Source organism: Odocoileus virginianus, chromosome 1 (assembly GCF_023699985.2).
Source record: "Odocoileus virginianus isolate 20LAN1187 ecotype Illinois chromosome 1, Ovbor_1.2, whole genome shotgun sequence".
Classification (NCBI taxonomy): domain Eukaryota; kingdom Metazoa; phylum Chordata; class Mammalia; order Artiodactyla; family Cervidae; genus Odocoileus; species Odocoileus virginianus.
The window spans coordinates 49,383,935-49,406,643 of record NC_069674.1 but is presented as its reverse complement, the minus strand read 5'-3'; the positions used below and the strand labels follow the sequence as shown (position 1 = coordinate 49,406,643).

Genomic DNA, 22,709 nt, shown 5'->3' with positions numbered 1-22,709 from the left:
TTCAAGTCATGTCCCCCTCTTAAAGGCATGTTCACTTTGATTGCCCTCATACATGGGAGTAGCTCCACCACAATCTGTGCTTGGGGACAGCTAGAGGACATGAAACTGGTGTGTCTCTGTCCACAAGGAGAGCTCACCTGTTTTTCTCCTGAGCATGGAACGGTTCTCACCAGCCCTGAGGTGAATTCTTTAGGTACGTTCATCCCACCTGGAGTGGCTGGGTACCTGGTGACAGAGCAGGGAGAAGGGCGTTGATGACCCTGACCATCCTCACTGGGTCATTGCTGAAGCTGACAACTGCCCTTTTCCACTTCCAAGCAGAGGTGAGGGGCCAGGGGCAGTAAATAGTCACACTTGGTAACCAGATTTAAAAGCCATTGCTCATTATCACTGATAAAGTTTCTGTAAGTTTTACCATAAAAGGTATACTTAGAAGCAAGTCAGAGATGAATATAATGGTGTCTACTTTAGTAGGAAATGTAGACGACTTGAGAGTAGCTTACACAATAGTAACTGCTAACATATGTGAAGTTTCTGTCAGAGGACATTGTTTCCATTAAAGTATTATTCTCTGACATGGTTTTTTTCTTTTTTTTTTTTCTTCTGGAGGAGCTGACTGAAACTTGATTTTTAGATATAATTTTTTTTCCTTCCTTAAAAGTAACCGGGTGGCAGGGGTGCAGTAAGTCTGCTGTGAATGTTGTTGAAACATGTAAGAAGGGAGAGATTCAGACGGAATACACAATTACAAGTTTCTTTAAGTCCAATTGCATTGTGCTTTTACACATCTGGATAATTAACCAAGCATTACATTCCCTCTAGACTATTTTTATGAGTACAGTATGCTGCTAACATGATTTCCATTAGGCTGTTCCAAACATCATTTAAGAACTCAGAAAGATTGCAGACCAAGATTCAAAACCACTATTCAACTGTAATGTTGAGACCTTTTTCTCTCATGGGAGAAATAAAAGATTGAGAGCTGAATTCTGAGATCCTTCTGATGTCAGAGGAAAAGTCTAGGTTTGTTGCTTCTTTAAGCTCCAACAAATACAAGCACAAACAAACATACACTAATATCTCCGGCCCTTCTCGCCAGGTGTGAGCTCAAAATATGGTCACTGTGGAGCAAAGGAACCATATCAGGATAGTGCTGGAAATCGCAACTTCTTCAAATATTGGAAAGCAGTAATTACTAGGGGCAGACTAAAATCCTGACGTGTTGATTGCTAATCTAGTTTGAGTTATTATGATGGTTAAATATATTTATCTGACTGAGTTCCTCATTTGAAGGTCACTGATGAATTCTAAAATAGTATGTGTTCAGATAGTTTCTGGCCACACTTTTCCTCTTTCCTTTTATAATTGCTTTGATGCTGTTCCGAGCTTTTATGAGGCCAGGGTCTGATCCGAAAGTAGAAGGTTAGTGTTAATTCATAGACTTCAGGAACTTCCTTGGCCAGCTGCTGCCCACATTGGTGAACCCCAGCCAGAGATCAGAGAAACCACAGGGCTGATAATTGTGGTTGTCATTGCTTTATTTGTTGTTATGGGTAGAACTCAGAACAAAAGAGACAAGAGTTCATAAAATTACAGGATCATAACTATAAGTCCTAAGGGGCCATATAGTCCATTTCTGATCCATAGGACAACCACACCTAATTTCTCCCCGCAGAGTCTGGGCTTCTATGCTATCTAAAATCATATCTGGAAAAGGGAAAACTGGGTAAAATCAAATCAGTTCAGTTCAGTCGCTGTCATGTCTGACTCTTTGCAACCCCATGAACCGCAGCACGCCAGGCCTTTCTGTCCATCACCAACTCCCGGAGTTCACCCAAACCCGTGTCCATTGAGTTGGTGATGCCATCCAACCATCTCATCCTCTCTCGTCCCCTTCTCCTCCTGCCCTCAATCTTTCCCAGCATCAGGGTCTTTTCGCTTGATTTATTGTCTGGTTGTCTTTTAAAGTGCTCTCAGTGGTCACAGAATTGTTAAATCGAGAAATAATGGTTCAGAAAGAATAAACAAATCTGATCTTGAAAAATAAAGAAAGAAATGTGTCTCAGCAAGGAGAATGAAAATAATTGAAATTTCATTATAATGTTTCGCTGTCCATTTTCCATAAAATAATCCTATAATTGTCTACTGTTTCAACAATCTGAATCACTCAACCAGTGGAACGATTAATGAAAACAACAGTGAAGGATTTGTCACACTGACACAGGGCAAGGAAGTGTGTGAAAGTCATTAGAAAGCAAAAACCGAGGTAAACATCATCACTGCTAGGTTAGCAGATATGGACTGAACATTGAGGAATCTGTTTTGGATGTGGTTGTAGTACTACCCATGCCTGCCTGCTAAGTTGCTTCAGTCGTGTCTGACTCTGCAACCCTATGGACTGTAGCCAGCTAGGCTCCTCACTCCATGGGATTCTCCAGGCAAGAATATTGGAGTGGGTTGCCATGCCCTTCTCTAGGCAATCCTCCCAACCCAGAGATCAAACCCGCATCTCTTAGGTCTCCTGCATTAGCAGGTGGGTTCTTTACTACTAGCACCACCCGGGAAGCCACTTACATGAACTACCTATATGTATATACATATATATATATATATATGCACACACACACGTATAGTGACTGCAGAGTGCGTGTGTGCTCAGTCGTGTCTGATTCTTTATTTTTTAATTTTAATTGGAGGCTAATTGCTTTACAATGTTGTGGTTTTTGCCACACATTGACATGAATCAGCCACAGGTGCACATGTGTCCCTCCATCCTGAACCCCCCTGCCCCCTCCCTCCCCACCCCTTCCCTTTGGGTTGTCCCAGAGTTCTGGCTTTGAGTGCCCTGCTTCTGCATCAAACTTGCGCTGATCATCTATTTTACATATGATAATACACATGTTTCTATGTTATTCTCTCAAATCATCCCACCTTCGCCTTCTCCCACATAGTCCAAAAGTCTGTTCTTTACGTCTGTGTCTCTTTTGCTGTCTTGCATGTAGGGTTGTTGTTACTGTCTTTCCAAATTCCATATATATATGCGTTAAGATACTGTATTGGTGTCTCCCTTTCTGACATACTTTACTCTGTATACTAGACTCGTTCCATCTACCTCATTAGAACTGACTTGAATGCATTCTTTTTTATAGCTGAGTAATATTCCATTGTGTATATATACCACAACTTCCTTATCTATTTGTCTGCTGGTGGGCATCTAGGTTGCTTCCATGTCCTGGCTATTGTAAACATTGCTGCGATGAACACTGGGGTGCACGTGTCTCTTTCAATTCTAGTTTCCTCGGTGTGTATGCCCAGCAGTGGGATTGCTGGGTCATATGGCAATTCTACTTCCAGTTTTTTAAGGAATCACCATACTCTTCTCCAGAGTGGCTGTACTAGTTTGCATTCCCACCAACAGTGTAAGAGGGTTCCCTTTTCTCCACACCCTCTCCAGCATTTATTGTTTGTGGACTTTTTGATGACAGTGTGTGAGATGGTACCTCATTGTGGTTTTGATTTGCATTTCTCTGATAATGAATGAGGTTGAACATCTTTTCATGTGATTATTAGCCATCTGTATGTCTTCTTTGGAGAAATGTCTGTTTAATTCTTTGGCTTACTTTTTGATTGGGTCGTTTATTTTTCTGGTTTTGAGCTGCATGGGCTGCTTGTATATTTTGGAGATTAATTCCTTGTCAGTTGTTTCATTTGCTATTATTTTCTCCCTATCTGAAGGCTGTCTTTTCATCTTGCTTATAGTTTCCTTCATTGTGCAAAAGCTTTCAAGTTTAATTAGGTCCCATTTGTTTATTTTTGTTTTTATTTCCATTACCCTGGAGGTGGGTCATAGAGGATCTTGCTGTGATTTGTGTCAGAGTGTGTTCTTCCTTTGTTTTCCTCTAAGAGTTTTGTAGTTTCTGGTCTTACATTTAGATCTTTAATCCATTTTGATTTTCTTTTTGTGTATGGTGTTAGAAAGTATTCTAGTTTCATTCTTTTACAGATGGTTGACCAGTTTTTCAAGCACCACTTGTTAAAGGGATTGTCTTTTCTCCATTATATATTTTTGCCTCCTTTGTCAAAGATAAGGTGTCCATAGGTGTGTGAATTTATCTCTGGGCTTTCTATTTTGTTCCATTGATCTATATTTCTCTCTTTGTGCCAGTACCATACTGTCTAGATGACTGTAGATATATGTCTGATTCTTTGCAACCCCTTGGACTGTAGCCTGCCAGGCACCTCTGTCCATGGAATTTTCTAGGCAAGAATACTGGAGCGGGTTGCCATTTCCTACTCCAGGGGATCTTTTCGACCCAGGAATTGAACCTGCATTTCTTGAGTCTCTTGCATTGGCAGACAGATTTATATATATATTTTTTTTTTTTTTTACCACTGAGCCACCCAGGAAGCCCAATAAAACAAAATAAAACTACCCATTTCACTTTCTTATTTTCTGTAAGTGATCCACTTGGCAAGTGTGCAGTGGCTAAATCCAAGAGTGGGTCCCAGTTTTGGGGACCAGAGATTCGCAGTTATTTCAGGACCGTTGATTGAAATGTGATTTGATGTGAGAAATGGGAAGAGTGGAGGCAGCCAAGCCCAGATAGGATTCCAAGTGGGCACATGACTGAAATGCACAGACCTTTGTTTTCATGATTTTAAAATATAGGAAGATAATGTTAACTTTACATTGGCTCGAATTAGAGTAAGTGAAATAACCTGTTTATAGTAGATGCTCAGAAACTGAGGGGTGTTCCTTCTTAATCTCCTGCCTGAATATATCTCAGAGACACATGATGATTGCAAGGGGGGAGGTGCCATAAAAACGTGACTGTTTTAGTCCAGATTTGTCATCACTACCTATAAAATACACACTCTTCTATCTCTGAAAAAGGCAAGTGAGGGGTTTTATTGCCAGCTCTTATAACAAGACAACTTGAGTGATAACATCACTGGAAGGTATACTTTTTTAGCATTTGTACTAACTTCCAATAGAGAAAAAAAATGTTTAGAAATGTTAGATGAGTCATTCATTTATCAGATGTCTTTTTACGTACCTATTATGTGCTGGGCAGTGTACACATGGTAGAAATAATAAACCATGAAAATGGTAAACTTAGCCTTACTCACATTTGAGTCAAGTTTTACATAATGTATTTTTAAAAGAAATTGTGTTTTGTGATTTATTTATTTTTGTGTCTACTCAAGTATCTATCATGATACCTTTGACAGAAAAGTTGCCGGATGGATAAACCACCACTGAATGAAGAGTGTATAATACATCTTTACCAGTGAAATGATTATTCAAAAATGTTTGCTTTTTGGGGTCAATTTACAGAAATATTACTTGACTCACTTACTGTCCCTAAAAAGAGAATAAAGCAAAATTATACAAGCCAAATTTCAGACATGTAAACACGCCTTGATAACACCACACAGGGAAGTTAAAGTGTACTGGTGAGTATGTGCCGTGCTGTGCAAGTCGCTTTCGTCATGTCCGACCCTGAGACTCTTTGGACTGTAGCCCCCCAGGCTCTTCTGTCCTGGGGATTCTTCAGGCAAGAATATTGGAGTGGGTTTCCGTGTCCTCCTCTAGGGGATCTTCCTATCCCAGGAATTGAACCCGCGTCTCTTACATCTCCTGCATTGGCAGGTGGGTTCTTTACCACTAGTGCTACCTGGGAAGCCCACTCATAAGTACACTTTGATTCAATACTTTGCCTAAATAATTATTATTACAAGAGGACTTCATTAGTGAGATGATTTTATATAAATTATGGAAGTTACATTCTTCTTTCATAATTTGGAGGTGGTTTAGGATTCAGAATAGGTCAGACCAGGTTTGGGGCTTCCCTGATAGGTCAGTTGGTAAAGAATCTGCCTGCAATGCAGGAGACCTGGGTTTGAGCCTTGGGTTGGGAACATCCCCTGGAGAAGGGAAAGGCTACCCACTCCAGTATTCTGGTCTAGAGAATTTCACGGACTGTGTAGTCCATAGAATCTCAAAGAGTCAGACATGACTGAGCGGCTTTCACTTTCACTTTTTAAATTGGGCTTCCCTGGTGGCTCAGCAGTAAAGAATTCGTATATAATGGCAGGAGACGTGGGTTTGATCCATGGGTCGGGAAGATCACTGGGGAAGGGATAGACTACCTACTCCAGTATTCTTGGGCTTTCCTTGTGGCTCAGCTGGTAAAGAATCCGCCTGCAATGCAGAAGACCTGGGATCGATCCCTGGGTTGGGAAGATCCTCTGGAGAAGGGAAAGGCTACCCACTCCAGTATTCTGGCCTGGAGAATTCCATGGACTTCAGGGTCGCAAACAGTCGGACATGACTGAGCGACTTTCACTCACTCCTACACTCAGACAAAGTTTAATTCTGGCTCTACCACTTAACTTCTTTGAGCCCCAATGTCCTTACGTTGACATGGGAATTATAACTCCAGCATATGATTGTGGCATGGAATAAAAATGAAAACTTCCCAGAATTCTTCAACTGTGAACTTTAGAGCCCTGGAAAGCCTTGGAAAATACTGTGAACGTTCTACAGGTCCATATGTACCCACCTAATGCCTCTAGTCTATCTAGAACATATGTGCATTGCTGATTCTCAAAGGCATGTAAGTTAATTCAAAATTCATTCATTTAGCAGCTGTTTATTGAGCACTCAGAAAAACACAGCACCAGGCACAGGGAAAACATTCATAAACAAAATAGACATATCTCTGTGTTCATGGATCTTCTTTTCTAGTGTGGATAGAGGATAACAATACACAAGATAATAAAAGTCTGTTGGAGAATGATAAAGATTAAGATGAAAAAGGAGAGAAAGGAGTATAAAATATCAAAAAGTAGTGTTCCAATTTTAGATAGGGTGGCCAGGGAGGGCATCTCTGAGAAAGCCTCACGTAAGGAAGTGAGGGAGTTAACCAGATGGATATCCGGGAAAGAGCATTCCAGGGACAGGAACAGCAAATGCAGATCACAGTTAAGATTTGGTCTGGTAGGGGCTGGAGAGGATGAGCAAGAGGATAGTAGAGGATAATGTGAGGGACGTGACCAAATCATGTCAGCCCTTATGCCTCAGAAAAAGGGCTTGGCTTTTGCTTTGAGAGAGATGGGAAATCATTAGTGGGTTTGAGCAGAGGAGTTGCTTGATCTTATTTGACAGACTACTGTCTTGAAATTAAACTGGAAGAGCAAAAACAGAGGCCTATTGAGGAGGCTACTGCAAGAATCTAGGAGAGAGATGATGGTGACCTGAGGCAAGGTAATAAAGTATGGATGTGGAAAGACACTGGATTCTGCATTTGTCTTGATAGAATAGGTAGACTTGATGAGATTCACTGATGGACTTTTGTGAGGTCTGAGTGAAAGAGGAAAAGAATAGCACCAAGTGTGTTGGCCTGAGCAGTTAGAACAAAGTTAACATTAATGGAAAGGGAGGCTGCAGGGAGGGTTGGAGGGTTGGAGCTTTGTTTTGAACATAGGAAGTTTAATACTAGACACACAAGTGGAGGAAGGCAGCTTTTTCATGGAAGCAATACAGAACTATTTTAAAATACCAACAACCAATAATAGCTCTTTTCAGCATAATCTAAAAGAAGAATTATTATTGTGTTTATGTCCACAAAATATTTCAAAATTTAATAAGAGCCTTTTACTGTAAAAGGCTGAAAACAGAGGTAAGTTCAAGTGACCATTTTAGTGGCCAATAAATATTATTTTTCCTTTTCCTCTTCCTTTAATACATGTTGATTTCAAATTTTGGCATCATTATACAGATTTTGAAATCTTAACTTTGGCTTTTAGATTTTTTTTTTTTTAAATAAAGCTTGCAATGGAACTTTCTGGTAAGAGAAACCCTAAGGATGGCAGAATTGTATTCACTGGTGTCCATGTTATTTTCTTTTGGAAAGAAATTAGATTGTTCACTTAGGGCATGTTCACTTAGTATTTTTTGTGCTTCTAACCTGTATCTTGCATGTCACTTGGTACTGTTTGGGATGACAAAAGAAGGAAGGCACTGAGCTCAGTGCTCTTGTGAAATTTGCAATGTGAGGTTAAGAATAAAATACACAGTGCAAGTCTTGTGCAAATCCTACTTGTTTGATTGTGATTTTAATTCACCTAAATGTGCCATTTTAGTAGCACCAATACGTGATGGTTTGTTTTAATGTCTGCCCTTCTTAGTCTTACGCTGGGAAGTATGTGCCTGCCATTGCCCACTACATCCACGTACTCAACCCTGTGACGACCATGAAGATCAACCTGAAGGGAATTGCTCTCGGAGACGCGTATTCTGATCCCAAGTCGGTAGGTGGCTCTTCTTTCCTTTCCATTTTGTTCCTTAAGGAAATGCAATCCCCTTTAATCAGACAGAGGCTCCTCTTAACCCTAGAGACCTAATTTCATAATGGGAAATACTGTTGCTCGAATGACTTTCTAGTGATTTAAATCTTCTAATTTTTACCAAATGTTCTATGGTGTCAACTTACTGTGTCAGCCTAGGTTGGCTGTGAGCGCAAGTGTCAGTGTGTGTGTGTGCCTGTGCGTGGTGTGTTTGTGTGTATTTTGTGTATGTATGTGCTGTATGGGTGTGTGTGTGTGTGTTGTGTGGTTATGTGGTACATGTGTGTTTGTGTGGTGTATTTGCACATGTGTGGTGGGTGATGCCTGTGACGTATGTTTGTGTGTTTGTATGTTTTACGTCTGTGTGGGTGTGGTGTATTGTATATGCATTGTGTGTGTTGTGTGTGGGTTGTGTGTATGTGTGTGTTGTCCTGCTCCACTAATTAACAAGTTACAGAGGGCTATTTCTCAAGCAGATGGGCTCCCCTCACATCCCTGTCTCTCCCTGTCGTGTCTGTGTTTGCCTTTTTTCTCCTCAGATCATAGAGGGCTACCCATCATTCCTGTTCCAGATTGGCTTGCTGGATGAGCAGGAGAAAAAGCACTTCCAGAAGCAGTGCAATGACTGCGTGAAATTCATCCACCAGGAGAAGTGGCTTCAAGCCTTTGAAGTGAGTTCTGTGTCCCACGCTGCCCTAGAGCAATAAGCACCGTCTGAGACAGTCCTGGAAGCACGAGGTGCCTGGCCTGGTGTCTTATTGTTAGAGAAGCTGTATCCGGGGTGCTGTCACAGGTCAGGAGGCGAGACGAGCGGGCTCATAAGGAAGAAAAGGACCATCTGGGTTTCTTTGAATTTACTTTGGCAATATTTTAAACCTGAGATCACCTTGGGGTGTTTATATAACTGTGTCTTTCATTAACTGTTTTGATTTCTGTACATGCTGTGTCACCCTCGAGGCATCCCTACTATAGGGAAATCAGAAGAAAGGCAACCTGGAAAGTGGATGCATATGCGTCCACATGTGCTCTAAGCCCTTCAGAGGGGAATATCCGCACACGGGGCTCCAGCTGGGGAAGTGGCCGCAGTTTAACAAATGTCACATGTGCCTGTGTATCTGGAACAGAGTATAAACGGTGGTGTGGTCGTTTGCAGCTTTTGCAAAGAGCTGTTGGCTTTTGTAAATATCATCACATCACTATCCTAAAATTGAATTTGAGGATCCAGTAATATGATTATGTTCTTGAACCATTTTTTTTTTTGGTTGTTTAAAACCTAAGACTCTACTAAATATTAGGATACGGGGGGGTGGGGGGTGGACTTTGTTTGCTGGCCTGTGCAAAGATCATGTGTAAGCAGTCTTCCCTGGAGGTTATGCCACCTTTGCCATAGAGCCATGATGTTTGACCCAGTAAATGTGGTGTGACTGAATTTTGAGGCCTTTAATCGTGTTATTGCAAGCACAGCCTGTCACCGTTAACCTAACAGCACTGTTGTTATTAAAGCTGAGGCCTGATATTAATAGTCCTTAAGGCACTGCAGGTCAGCTGGTTCAGATCAAAACAGGAGACAAATTTCTGGAGAAGAGTGGGGTAACAAAATGATGCTCCGTTTTACAAGTAGGTTGCCAGGGCACTATCTGAAAATCCCCAGGAAGTGATGCTGTGAGTTCTGACAGCAGCAAGCTGTGTGGGTGCGGGAGCTCAGGAAGTCCTGGGTCACCCCGCAGGACCCTGGTGGGCCCCCTTTCTACTCCAGGACCCTTGATATGACTGCAGTGTGCATACAGGATTTCTTATGCAATTGTGAGTGCGACGGAAGAAGGATCTTCTTGGAGACATGTCGGGTTATTCTTCAACTCGCAATCACAGTATTTTCAAGACTGGTTTTAGGCTATTTGCTGTGGTAGGCAAGAAGGGTAAAAAGGACTAAATTTTCAGAATTTAGAATTAATATAACATTGGATGAGGCCCATCTGCACATGAGACATGCAATGTGTTTTTGAAGAAGCATACAGGGATTAAGCACTATGAAGAGCAAGAACATTTGATAGATTCAAAGGAATAAAGAGGGACTTCTCTGGCAGTCCTGAGGCTTCCCTGAGAGTTCAGTTGGTAAAGAATCCACCTGTAATGCAGGAGACCATGGTTGGATTCCTGGGTCAGGAAGATCCAAGGAAGAAGGGATAGGCTACCCACTCCAGTATTCTTGGGCTTCCCTTGTGGCTCAGCTGGTAAAGAATCTGCCTGCAATGGGGGGAACCTGGGTTTGATCCCTGGGTTGGGAAGATTCCCTGGAGAAGGGAAAGGCTACCCACTCCAGTATTCTGGCCTGGAGAATTCCATGGATTGTATGGTCCAAGGGGTCGCAAAGAGTCGGACATGACTGAGCGACTTTCACTTTCCCTGGCAGCCCGGTGGTTAAGACTTCGCCTTCTAATGCAGGGAGTGGGTCTGAGATCCATGGTGGGGGAGCTAAGATCCTACATGCCTCATGGCCAAAATACCAAAACATGAAACAGAAGCAATATTGTAACAGATTCAATAAAGACTTGAAAAATGGTCCACATATTTTTTTTAAAAAATGTTGGGGGATAAATAAAGCAGATAGATGTCTGTGGTGCATGCTCCAGCAGCCTAAGCACCCACGGAATTAGTGAAACTGCTGAGAAGTTCAGGTGTTTTGTATATTCCGAGACAATGAGAAAATGGCATATGAGGTCTCTCCTAAACCAGATTCACCAGAAAGAAAGAGAACCCCCCCCAAAAAATACCCTGAAGGTATGCAATGTCTCTGTGGATCACTGGTCCAAAATCTTGAGTGATAAATGAAAACACTTTTGCTTTTTCAAGGGAAATAAAATGATGCTTCAGTGAGTCAGCAAGTAGTGGGAAAATGTGTTTCAACTTATGCAATCAGTTCAGCTCAGTTCTGTCACTCAGTCGTGTCGGACTCTTTGCAACACCATGGACTGCAGCATGCCAGGCTTTCGTGTCTGTCATCAACTCCCAGAGCTGACTCAAACTCATGTCCGTCGAGTCGGTGATGCCATCTAACCATCTCATCCTCTGTCGAAAAATGCAAAAAGCATAGGATGTGAACAATTATTTATTTTCTCACCATGTAAAGAACAACTGTGAACATTTCAAAAAGTTTCTTCTAGCTTTTTATAAAAACCATTTGACAATTCAACAATAGTTGCTGGTACCACAAAAATGAAATAAAACAAGGCTGATGTCTTCCAATTGGGTGGGGATATCAAATGGTTAAATAAATGTTATTACTGTAGTATTTAGTTCAGTTCAGTTCAGTCACACAGTTGTATCTGACTTTGCGACCCGATGGACTGCAGCACACCAGGTTTCCCTGTCCCACCACCAGCTTGCTCAAACTCATTCCATCAAGTCGGTGGTGCCATCAAACCATATCATCCTCTGTCATCCCCTTCTCCTGCTACCTTCAATCTTTCCCAGAATCAGGGTCTTTTCCAATGAGTCTGTTCTTTGCATCAGGTGGCCAAAGTATTGGAGCTTCAGCTTCAGCATCAGTCCTTCAAATGAATATTCAGGACTGATCTCCTTTAGGATGGACTGGTTTGTTCTCCCTGCAGTCCAAGGGACTCTCAAGAGTCTTCTCCAACACCACAGTTCAAAAGCATCAATTTTTTGACACTCAGATTTCCTTATAGTCCAACTCTCACATCCATACATGACTACTGAGAAAACCATAGCTTTGACTAAATGGACCTTTGTTGACAAAGTAATGTCTCTGCTTTTTAATATGCTATCTAGATTAGTCATAATTTTTCTTCTACAGAGCAAATGTCTTTTAATTTCATGGCTGCAATCACCATCTGCAGTGATTTTGGAGCCCCAAAAAATAAAGTCTCTCACTGTTCCCCGTCTATTGGCAATGAAGTGATGGAACTGGAAGCCATGATCTTAGTTTTCTGAATGTTGAGTTTTAAGACAACTTTTTCACTCTCCTCTTTCACTTTCATTAAGAGGCTCTTTAGTTCTTCTTCACTTTCTGCCATAAGGGTGGTGTCATCTGCATATCTGAGTTATTGATATTTCTCCTGGCAATCCTGATTCCAGCTTGTGCTTCATCCAGTCCAGCGTTTCTCATGATGTACTCTGCATATAAGTTAAATAAGCAGGGTGACAGTATACAGCCTTGACTTAGTCCTTTCCCGATTTGTAACCAGTCTGTTGTTCCATGTCCAGTTCTAACTGTTGCTTCTTGACCTGCATACAGATTTCTCAGGAGACAGGCCAGGTGGTCTGGTATTCCCATCTCTTGAAGGATTTTCCACAGTTTCTTGTGATCCACATAGTCAAAGGCTTTGACATAGTCAAAACAGCAGAAATAGATATTTTTCTGGAACTCTCTTGCTTTTTCGATGGTCCAGCAGATGTTGGCAATTTTATCTCTGGTTCTTCTGCCTTTTCTAAATCCAGCTTGAACATCTGGAAGTTTGTGGTTCATGTACTGTTGAAGCCTGGCTTGAAGAATTTTGAGCATTACCTTGCTAGTGTGTGAGATGAGTGCAGTTGTGTGGTAGTTTGAGTATTGTTTGGCATTGCCTTTCTTTGGGACTGGAATGAAAACTGACTTTTTCCAGTCCTGTGGCCAGTGCTGAGTTTTCCAAATTTGCTGGCATATTGAGTGCAGTACTTTCACAGCATCATCTGTTAGGATTTGAAATAGCTCAACTGGAATTCCATCACCTTCACTAGCTTTGTTTGTAGTGATGTTTCCTAAGGCCCACTTGACTTCACATTCCAGGATGTCCGACTCTAGGTGAGTGCTCACACCATCATGATTATCTGGGTCATGAAGATCTTTTTTGTGTAGTTCTTCTGTGTGTTCTTGCCACCTCTTCTTAGTATCTTTTGCTTCTGTTAGGTCCCTACCATTTCTGTCCTTTATTGTGCCCATCTTTGCATGAAATGTTCCCTTGGTATCTCTACTTTCCTTGAAGAAATCTCTAGTCTTTCCCATTCTATTGTTTTCTTCTATTTCTTTGCACTGATCACGGAGGAAAGCTTTCTTATCTTTCCTTGCTATTCTTTGGAACTCTGCATTCGAATGGGTATATCTTTCCTTTTCTCCTTCGCCTTTTGCTTCTCTTCTTTTCACAGCTATTTATAAGGCCTCCTCAGACAACCATTCTGCCTTTTTGCATTTCTTTCTCTTGGGGATGGTCTTGATCCCTGTCTCCTGTACAGTTTCATGAACCTCCATCCATAGTTCTTCAGGCAGTCTGTCTATCAGATCTAATCCCTTGAATCTATTTCTCACTTTCATTGTATAGTCGTAAGGGATTTGATTTAGTGAATGGTCTAGTGGTTTTCCCTACTTTCTTCAATTTAAGTCTGAATTTGGCAATAAGGAGTTCATGATCTGAGCCACAGTCAGCTCCTGGTCTTGTTTTTGCTGACTTTATAGAGCTTCTCCATCTTTCCTTCTCTATCATTACTTTGCCAACAAAGGTCCGTCTAGTCAAGGCTATGGTTTTTCCAGTAGTCACATATTTGGATGTGAGAGTTGGACCATAAACAAATCTGAGCACCAAAGAATTGATGCTTTTGAACTGTGGTGTTGGAGAAGACTCTTGAGAGTCCCTTGAACTGCAAGGAGATCCAACTGGTCCATCCTAAAGGAGATCAGTCCTCTGTGTTCATTGGAAGGGCTGATGTTGAGGCTGAAACTCCAATACTTTGGCCACCTGATATGAAGAGCTGATTAGAAAAGACCCTGATGCTGGGAAAGATTGAAGGCGGGAGGTAAAGGGGACAACAGAGGATAGATGGCATCAATGGAGGTGAATTTGAGTAAACTCTGGGAGTTGGTGATGGATAGGGAGGCCTGGCGTGCTGCAGTCCACAGGATCGTAAAGAGTCAGACTGAGCTACTGAACTCACACACTCACTCCCTCAGTCTTTTTCTCTTCTCAGTAGTTATCTTGTTCTCTTTACCTTAGCTGCTCATTCCCTTTTCCACCTGCAAAAAAAAAAAAAAAAAAAAAGCCGGAAATCACTCCACAGTCTGAGATGCAACAAACTCTTCCCCCACCTGCCACCTCTGGTCCTCCCAGCTCACTTCTCCAAACATACCCATGTGAACTATCACCCTACAACTGCATTGTCTTTCGATCCATGGATCCTACTGCTCCTTCACGGCCCCCCCACTCCTGCAAGTCTTAACCTAATGTAAGCCCAAGCTCAGTCACACATATTCTCAACCTGTGCCCCCTTTGCACGTCCTCCACCGCCTCTGGCCAAACCACAGTCCTGGCTAAATGCCCCTCTCCACCGCGTCATGCCTGCCATTGTGCAGCTCAACATGACCTGAGGAAAACACACTATGTGCCAATTGCTCTCACTCTCGGTTGCTGACTGGGTTTTCAATGCCAGCAGTCCAAAGCTTACTTCCACCAGTTTCAAGCACCTGGGGGTATGTCTCCTGCCCCCTCGGACCTGGGTGAGTGGTCAGTGGTCACATTATGATAACCCTTCCCCACTCTTGCAGTTGGGGCTTTTGGGCCTGCTGTTTTCTCTCCTTGGAGTGTTCTTTTCCTAGATAGCTGCATACCTTGCTTCTTCCCTGCAACAGGTCTTTACTTAAATGCCACCTCTTAAGTGAGACCTGTCTCCTGCAGTGTCCCCTCCGCCCACCACCGGGTACACACATGCCCACCCACCCATGACACTTCCTCTTCCCCTTCTCCTTGTTAGTTTTCCCCTTTGCCCTCACCACTCTCTAATATGCTGCATGTTTTACCTATTAATGCTTGTTTAATGTTCTCTCTAGAATATAAGCATTTTTGATCTGTCTTGTTCACCACTGTTTCCCCAATGCCTTGGACAGTGCCGCACAGAGAAAATGTGCGGTGAATGATTGTTGAATGAAGCAATGTGGGAATGACGCAGTTATTGAATAAATGAAAAACAAATGCTTGTACTTATTTACCTACCCTGATGTTTTCCTCATTTCTTTATCTCCTCTCTCCCAACCTAGTTACTGGACCGACTACTAGACGGTGGCTTAATAAGCGAACCTTCTTACTTCCAGAATGTTACAGGATGTTCTAATTACTACAACCTTTTACTGTGCACGGTAATGACAACATTTAAAAAACCATAATAGTGTTTGCTTAAAACTTTTGGCAAAACCAAACTTCCTCAGATTTGGGAAATATTATAGTTGACTTTACACTAGAAAAACATGTCCAAACTATATTGCATTATTTGGTCTACTAATCTATAGGATCTTTTACCTTGCCAATGTTGTATACTGTATAATCTGACCATTGAGAATGTGTGGTATTCCGGATAACTCAAAAAGAAAAATATCTGATTAACACAATTTCCCCCCAGTAGAGCTTGTTATACAGAAGTTCTTTTGTGAAGGAGAAAGGTCAGGACTGCAACTTTGGGTATCAGGCCCCAGAGCTCCAGGCTTGTAGTGAGTTTCTTGAAAATGCCCACATTATTTGTTCTGTACTTAAGACAGCTTGGATAACCCAAACTGCCAAAGCCTTTATGAAAATATTTGCTTTGTCTTACTTTTAACTTAAGATTTTTAATGCATTTAGTATGGCCCTCACTTTAAGCCCTTTGGAATATTCTCAAAGTATTCAAGTAGTTTCTTTCATAAAAGTATGCCAAAGTTGATGTCTATTGTGTAGCTTTAATCGAATAAGACAAAGGGAGCCAGAGTGGGGATTTGAAATTGTATAATCCAAGTCTAGGGTATATGACTATGCATTCTGTTTTTAAAATTGCCTTATTTATGAACTATTTCGTATATAATATATAAAGCTAACTTCAATGGAATTTGCCAGTGCTGGGGTTTGGGACTTAGATTTGACCAAGAGAAAAACATTTGGTAGGCAAGAAAGAAGCAAAATTTATAACTCTATTTTTTTCTTCAAAAAGTAATGTATTCACAGTTAGCAAAAAATATTGATGATTCACAAAATTGTTGATTTCAAACTTTAACAGTTTTTTAATTATTTCATAACTTTTTGTAAGAAACAGCATTTAGTCATTTTTTTTCCTTTTAGCTTAATGAATGTTACAGAGACTTATGCAATGTTTTTAAAAAATAAGGCTCATGGACAAGTTTTCTTTTGATTTATGTCCTTCATAAAGTATCATCTATTTTTACACTTGCTATATTTTTCCTCTTAAGTTATGGAATCCCAGGGACAGAGGAGCCTGATGGGCTGCCGTCTGTGGGGTCGCACAGAGTTGGACATGACTAACGCGACTTAGCGGCAGCAGCAGAGTATTTTGTGTATGTGTTTTTAATAAAGAGCAGAACACAAAAAAGAAATCCTCATCTTTTAATCTACCACATCACCTCCCTGGCTCCTTGTGGTCCATTTCACCTTCTTTCCCAAGAGCCTCCAACAGGGAGCAAATTGTCTTTGATAATCTCACCTCTTCATCTTCCCTATCCATCTTTGTCGTGAAGGAGGTTTTTAATTGGAGTCACAGATGGCCAAATATTAGTTACAAAAAGGAAAATCCAGCATTTGCAAATTGAATATTGGCTCTGAGAGTATCAGATCATCCAGACTTTTTGGATAAAATTTGAAGGAAGTGAAGTCGCTCAGTTGTGTCCGACTGTTTGTGATCCTGTGGACTGTAGCCCACCAGGCTCCTCTGTCCATGGGATTCTCCAGGCAATAATACTGGAGTAGGTTGCCATTTCCTTCTCTAGGGGATCTTTCCGACCCAGGGATCGAACCCAGGTCTCACTCATTGCAGGCAGACGCTTTAACCTCTGAGCTAAATCTCCTCAAAACCCCCAAGTCAAAATGTTCAGGATGAAGACCAGTTAATAGTCATGTCACATCTTGTTCATTGTGGTATGGAAAAGAAGATGTTAGTTACTCAGTTGCTCCATTGTGTTTGACTTTTTGTGACCCCATAGATTGTAGCCCATCAAGTTCCTCTTTCCATGGAATGCTCCAGGCAAGAATACTGGAGTTTATAGCCATTCCCTTTCCCAGGGGATCTTCCTGACTCAGTGATCAAACCTGGCTCTCCTGCATTGCAGGTGGATTCTCTACCACCTGAGCCGCCAGGGAACCTTCATTTTGGCATATGTTAGGAAAAATCTGAAGCGTTCCCCAGCATGGGGTACCCACCCAGTCGTATTTCCTAATGTCTTTTTGATGCCCCTTCTGTCAGGAGCCTGATGACCAAAGTTACTACGGGAAATTTTTGTCCCTCCCCCACGTGAGACAAGCCATCCATGTGGGAAACCAGACTTTTAGTGATGGAGCCAAAGTTGAAAAGTACTTGCGAGAAGATACAGTCAAGTCAGTGAAACCATGGTTAGCTGAAATCATGAATAATTACAAGGTAAGAGGGCTACTTGAGTTGCTATCTATTTTAGGAACTTTTCAGATTACCCAGAGTAGGCGTGACCTTCTTTTACTCGTAATTCAACTCCTACCATATTTTACTCTTCTGATATCTTACAAATGTAAATAACAACCACTGCATTGTTTGATTTCTTTGAATTAAAAGTTCTTTTTTTTCCTTTTAATTAAATCACTTTCCCCTATTAGTTCCTAAAAATGAAATTCTCTTTGGCACATGCCATCTCTCATCATTTCTTGAGAAAAGAGGGATAACAGAGCCGGGAAGATGACTCGCCTTGTGTAAGCTGATTTTCCCCTATTATTTGCTTTATATTGTTAATCCCAATGAAGTCAGGGATAAATTAAATCAACTGGTTATTCTAAAAATGCTTTTTGCTTGATAATTGCATTCATTCAGATCATTCAGCCATAGTTTCTTCTGTGTCTACTTGAAGCCAAATGTTGTGCTAGGCTGTCAGGTTGAAGTGATGAATGAGACAAGGTCCTTGTTTTGAGGCATGTAGAGTCAAGCACTGTAGTATCTGACTGAGATGTTCTGCCTGACTCAATGCTGAAGGTACCAGAGGTTCAAGCAAAGGAGCGATGACCCCTAGAACTCTCACCGTGAGGGAAGGACTCCACGAGCAGGTGACAGAGGGAAAGTTATTGTGCATTTCTTTGCCTTTTCCTTTTCTCACCTCTTCCTCTGATCTTCTAGGACTGTTAGCACTGGTCCTAGGCATGGTTTGGGAACAGCCCGGTAGGGTAAGTGTGCTGATGACAGAGAAGATCACCACCAGAGGTGATCTACTTTCTCTGTTTCCTGGGAGTGGCAAGAGTAATGATTGGGATGAAAAAAAAAAAGAAAAAAAACATGGCAGTAACCAACAAGTGAATTAGACAATGTACTAACTCAATAAAGTACTCAAGTACTTTATTTCTATCTAACTAAAAAATTGTCCTGATATACTGCTTTTATTTGAACCAGACTCTTTCCTGCCATTTTATGACATAAGGAATACACATTTCAGCACTGTCTGTGTTGGGACTGTTCAATGTACAACCCTTAGTACTGTCCGGGGAGTCCTCGGCCTAATACAGCCTTACTAGATTGTATTTCAGAATATGCCCAACCTAAAAGACCTATTTTCTGGTCCTGCCTATAGTACAAAGAGTTTCAGTCCAGTCCCTGGACATACAACTTTTATCCCAAATAACCTAAGGTCAGTGATATGCAGACTCTACAAACCCATTATAAATCTGGAGAACTTGACGAAATACTTTCTAGGCAAGAAAGAGTCTAACTAGATGAGGTCAGACTTTCAACCACTGCTATCTCTGGTTCTGTTGGGGAAATGTAGTGAGTGGTCCTTAGTGCTTGCCTGCTTGGAGCCTTCTCTGAGCAACTTCCTGGTGCTCTGCTGGTTGTCCTCTTCTCTGAACTCTCTGACCATGTGGCCTCTACTGTGGGGAGCACACTTAGCACCCTGTGCTGCCATTATGGGCTGTCAGTTGTAGCACCAGCCTCAAGCAGACATCACTAATGCATAAATGAATAAATGGATGAAAGAAAAGTCAGTTCTATAAATTAGTGCTATATCAAAAATATATCTATTAAACTTGTTCATAATTCATCATATATTTATTACCTACAAATTTATTAAACCAAAAAGAAACCCACATCAGTTTCTGTATAGACTACGTAACATTTATGTCTTCAAGATGAAAACAATTGGCTATAACATTAAGGAATGCACAATGATTTTCTTGAGTAGAAAGTGAAAAAAGAAGTTCCCATGTATATATTTTGTGCCCTTGGAAGATAGATTTTCTTGCTCTGTAAATTTAACTAGAATATGATTCCTTTCTCAACCAAATGAGGATTGCATGGGACATGTAGTTCACTTGATGATGTAAAACTTTTGATACTGGCTCATCACCATACAGTGTCCACTTGGTTGTTGAAAAAGAATATGCTAATTAAAGATGAGCCTGCGTTTTGATATTTAAACATATCTGTCTCTGTTTCCCATGGATCCTAAGCCTGCCAATAGGAATCCCGATGAAATCAGAATATTTTCTAAACTTTCAAACTCTCAGTTGCAGAAAAAGAGAATAGATTTGTGGTGCAGATAAACCATATTTCCAGAAAGAAAGCGAACAAAGTATGTAGTCAGTCTGAGTGCAGCCCAGAAAGTGGCTGCTGCTAGAACAGACTGCATATTCATGGCTGGAGCTGGCACAGGCCGCAGGGTAGCAATTATCTTTGGCTTGTCTGCTCATGGTGGTGAACCTCAGTGTGTATGCAGTGGAATCAGAACAACCTAGGCTGGCTTAAAACATTAGTACCCTCGAGGATATATTTATGTAAGACTCAGTGCTAATTTGTCATAGAAAATAGTGCACATGTTTCTATTCATAAGAACATGGAAGTCTTTTTTCTAGTACTAGATTCATTTTAGCCAGTGTAGAGTATTCTCTGATGGGCTGAGGAATACCTTCATTGGTTTCTGGAAACTTATAGAACTCTTTGCAGCACATCAGTTTCTGTGTAGACTATGTGAAGACATAACCCTTTTCTTGTGATGACCTACTTGGGATGTGTACTTAAGTCATTCTCTTTTCAGTAATTTTAGATATATGTATGGTAAATTTGAAATATCATATTAGCAGTTTCAAGACAACTGAGAAATAATCTGTTGGACTATTGGAGTTACTGGTGATTAAATCAGATCATGGTTAAATATAAATCTTATTAGGAGTAACACAACCTAATCCACCAGTGAATAAAAAAGATGAGGTTGAGTTGATCTCATAAATGCGAGAACATTTTTGCATTAGAAGTTCCATCATGCAGTGTATCACCTAAAACATTGAAAAAATAAAAAACATTCATCTTAATAGATGCAAAAACTGGATTTGACAAAATCAAAATCCATTTAGGATAAAAGTTTAAATTTTTTTAAATTTATTCATTTATTTATTTGGATGTACCATGTCTTAGTTGCTGCATGTGGGATCTTAGTTCCCTAACCAGGGACTGATGCTGTAGCTGAAACTCTAATACTTTGGCCACCTGATGCGAAGAACTGACTCATCTGAAAAGACCCTGATGCTGGGAAAGATTGAAGGCGGGAGGAGAAGGGGATGACAGAGGATGAGATGGTTGGATGGCATCACTCATAAACGGATGTGAGTTTGAGTAAACTCCAGGAGTTGGGAATGGATGAGGAAGCCTGGTGTGCTGTAGCCCATGGGCTCGCAAAGACTTGGACACGACTGAGCGACCAAACTGACCTGAACTGAACTGAACCAGGGATGGAACTCAGGACCCTTACATTGGGAGCATGAAGTCTTAGCCACTGGCCACTAGGAAAGTCCCAGGATAAAAGTTTATAGTGTACTAGGAATAGTAGTATCTGTATTAGATTCTTATGCTTGTTGTAATGAATTAGTACAATCTTGATGGTGTAAACTACAGAAATTTATTTTCTTACCATCTAGAGGTTAGAAATCTTGAGGAATTCTCACTGGGCTGAAACCAAGGTGTCAGTAGGATGACTCTAATGGGACAATCCATTCTGGTTTCTGGTGGCTGTTGGTGTTCTTTGGCTTGTGGGCATATGATTGCAACATCTCCCTCTGTGCTCACATCGCCTTCTCTTCTGTGATTAAACATCCTATTGCCTTCCTCTTAGAAATACTCATGAGGTTGCATTTAGGGACCTCCTGGATTATCTCCCCATCTTAAGATGCTTAAGTTAATCAAATCTGCGAAATATTATTTTTTAATTAATTAATTAACACTGTATGAGGTGACATTCACCGGTTCCAGTGATTAGGACTAGATATGTTTTCGCAGAGCAGTATTTAACCTACCATACTATGAGACTTTCTTGACCTAATAAAAACCTACATGTGTGAAACAGACAGCTAGTGACAAGTTGCTGTAGAACACAGGAACCTCAGCCTGTGTGACGACTAGGGTGGTGGGATGGAGGACTGGAAGGGAGGCAGCTAGTGATAAGTTGCTATATAACACAGGGACCTCAGCCTGGTGCTGTGTGACGACTAGGGTGGTGGGATGGAGGACTGGAAGGGAGGCTCAAGAGGGAGGGAATGTAGGTAAACTTGTGGCTGATTCACCTGTTGTCCTGCAGAAACCAATACAACACTCCTCCAATTTAAAGAAAAAACCTACTAGTAAGCATTATTCTGGTCTATAAAACTTAATATACATTCTCTTTAAAATCAGGGTTATAGTGATGCAAACAAAAAATGAAAAGGAGGGAAATCCAATTAATAACTGTATAAGAAATAATGGAATAAAAATTACTATTTGACAAATAGTACAGTAATAGTTGTTTCAGGAAAGAATCATCAGTGGATACTAACATCAGTTAGTGAAAGTATGATGAGAATCAGAATATTTACCTGATCTCAAAGTATCCCCTTTCAAAATGTTTATGATGAACGGGAAAATAGTAACTTTATCGTGGAGAAAGCTGGCACATGAATGTATACGTACTGTTGCTCAGTCGTGTCCAGCTCTTTGCAACCCCATGGACTGTAGCCCACCAGGCTCCTCTGTCCATGGGACTTTTCAGGCAAGGATATTGGAGTGGGTTACCATTTCATACTCCAGGTATCTTCTTGACCCAAGGGTTGAACCCAAGTCTTCCGCATTGGTAGGCAGATTCTTTACTACTGAGCCACCTGGGAATTCCTCATAATGGGACAAATCTACGTTATGCGTCTCCTGATGTGTTGTACTGAGGACACAATAATGCTAATGTGTGTTGCCGAAAGCTTATAGCAAGAGAGTTCCCTGGTGGTCCAGTGGTTAAGAATCCACCTGTCAATGCAGGAGACACGGGTTTGATTCCCGGTCAGGGAAGATTCCACATGCCATGGAGAAACTAAGCCTGTGTACCACAACTACTGAGGCTGCGTGATAAACCCTGGTGGCCACAACTA

At 41.2% G+C, this 22,709-nt stretch overlaps 1 protein-coding gene across 1 annotated transcript in view; it reads left to right on the top strand.

Annotated features, from left to right (window-relative positions):
* Positions 1 to 22,709, top strand: part of CPVL (carboxypeptidase vitellogenic like) — a 118,901-nt gene that overhangs the window by 57,939 nt on the left and 38,253 nt on the right. The window contains 4 exon segments of the mRNA XM_020892492.2: positions 8,194 to 8,316; positions 8,892 to 9,023; positions 15,374 to 15,472; positions 17,557 to 17,730. Coding sequence (XP_020748151.2) covers positions 8,194 to 8,316; positions 8,892 to 9,023; positions 15,374 to 15,472; positions 17,557 to 17,730 — 528 coding nt within the window.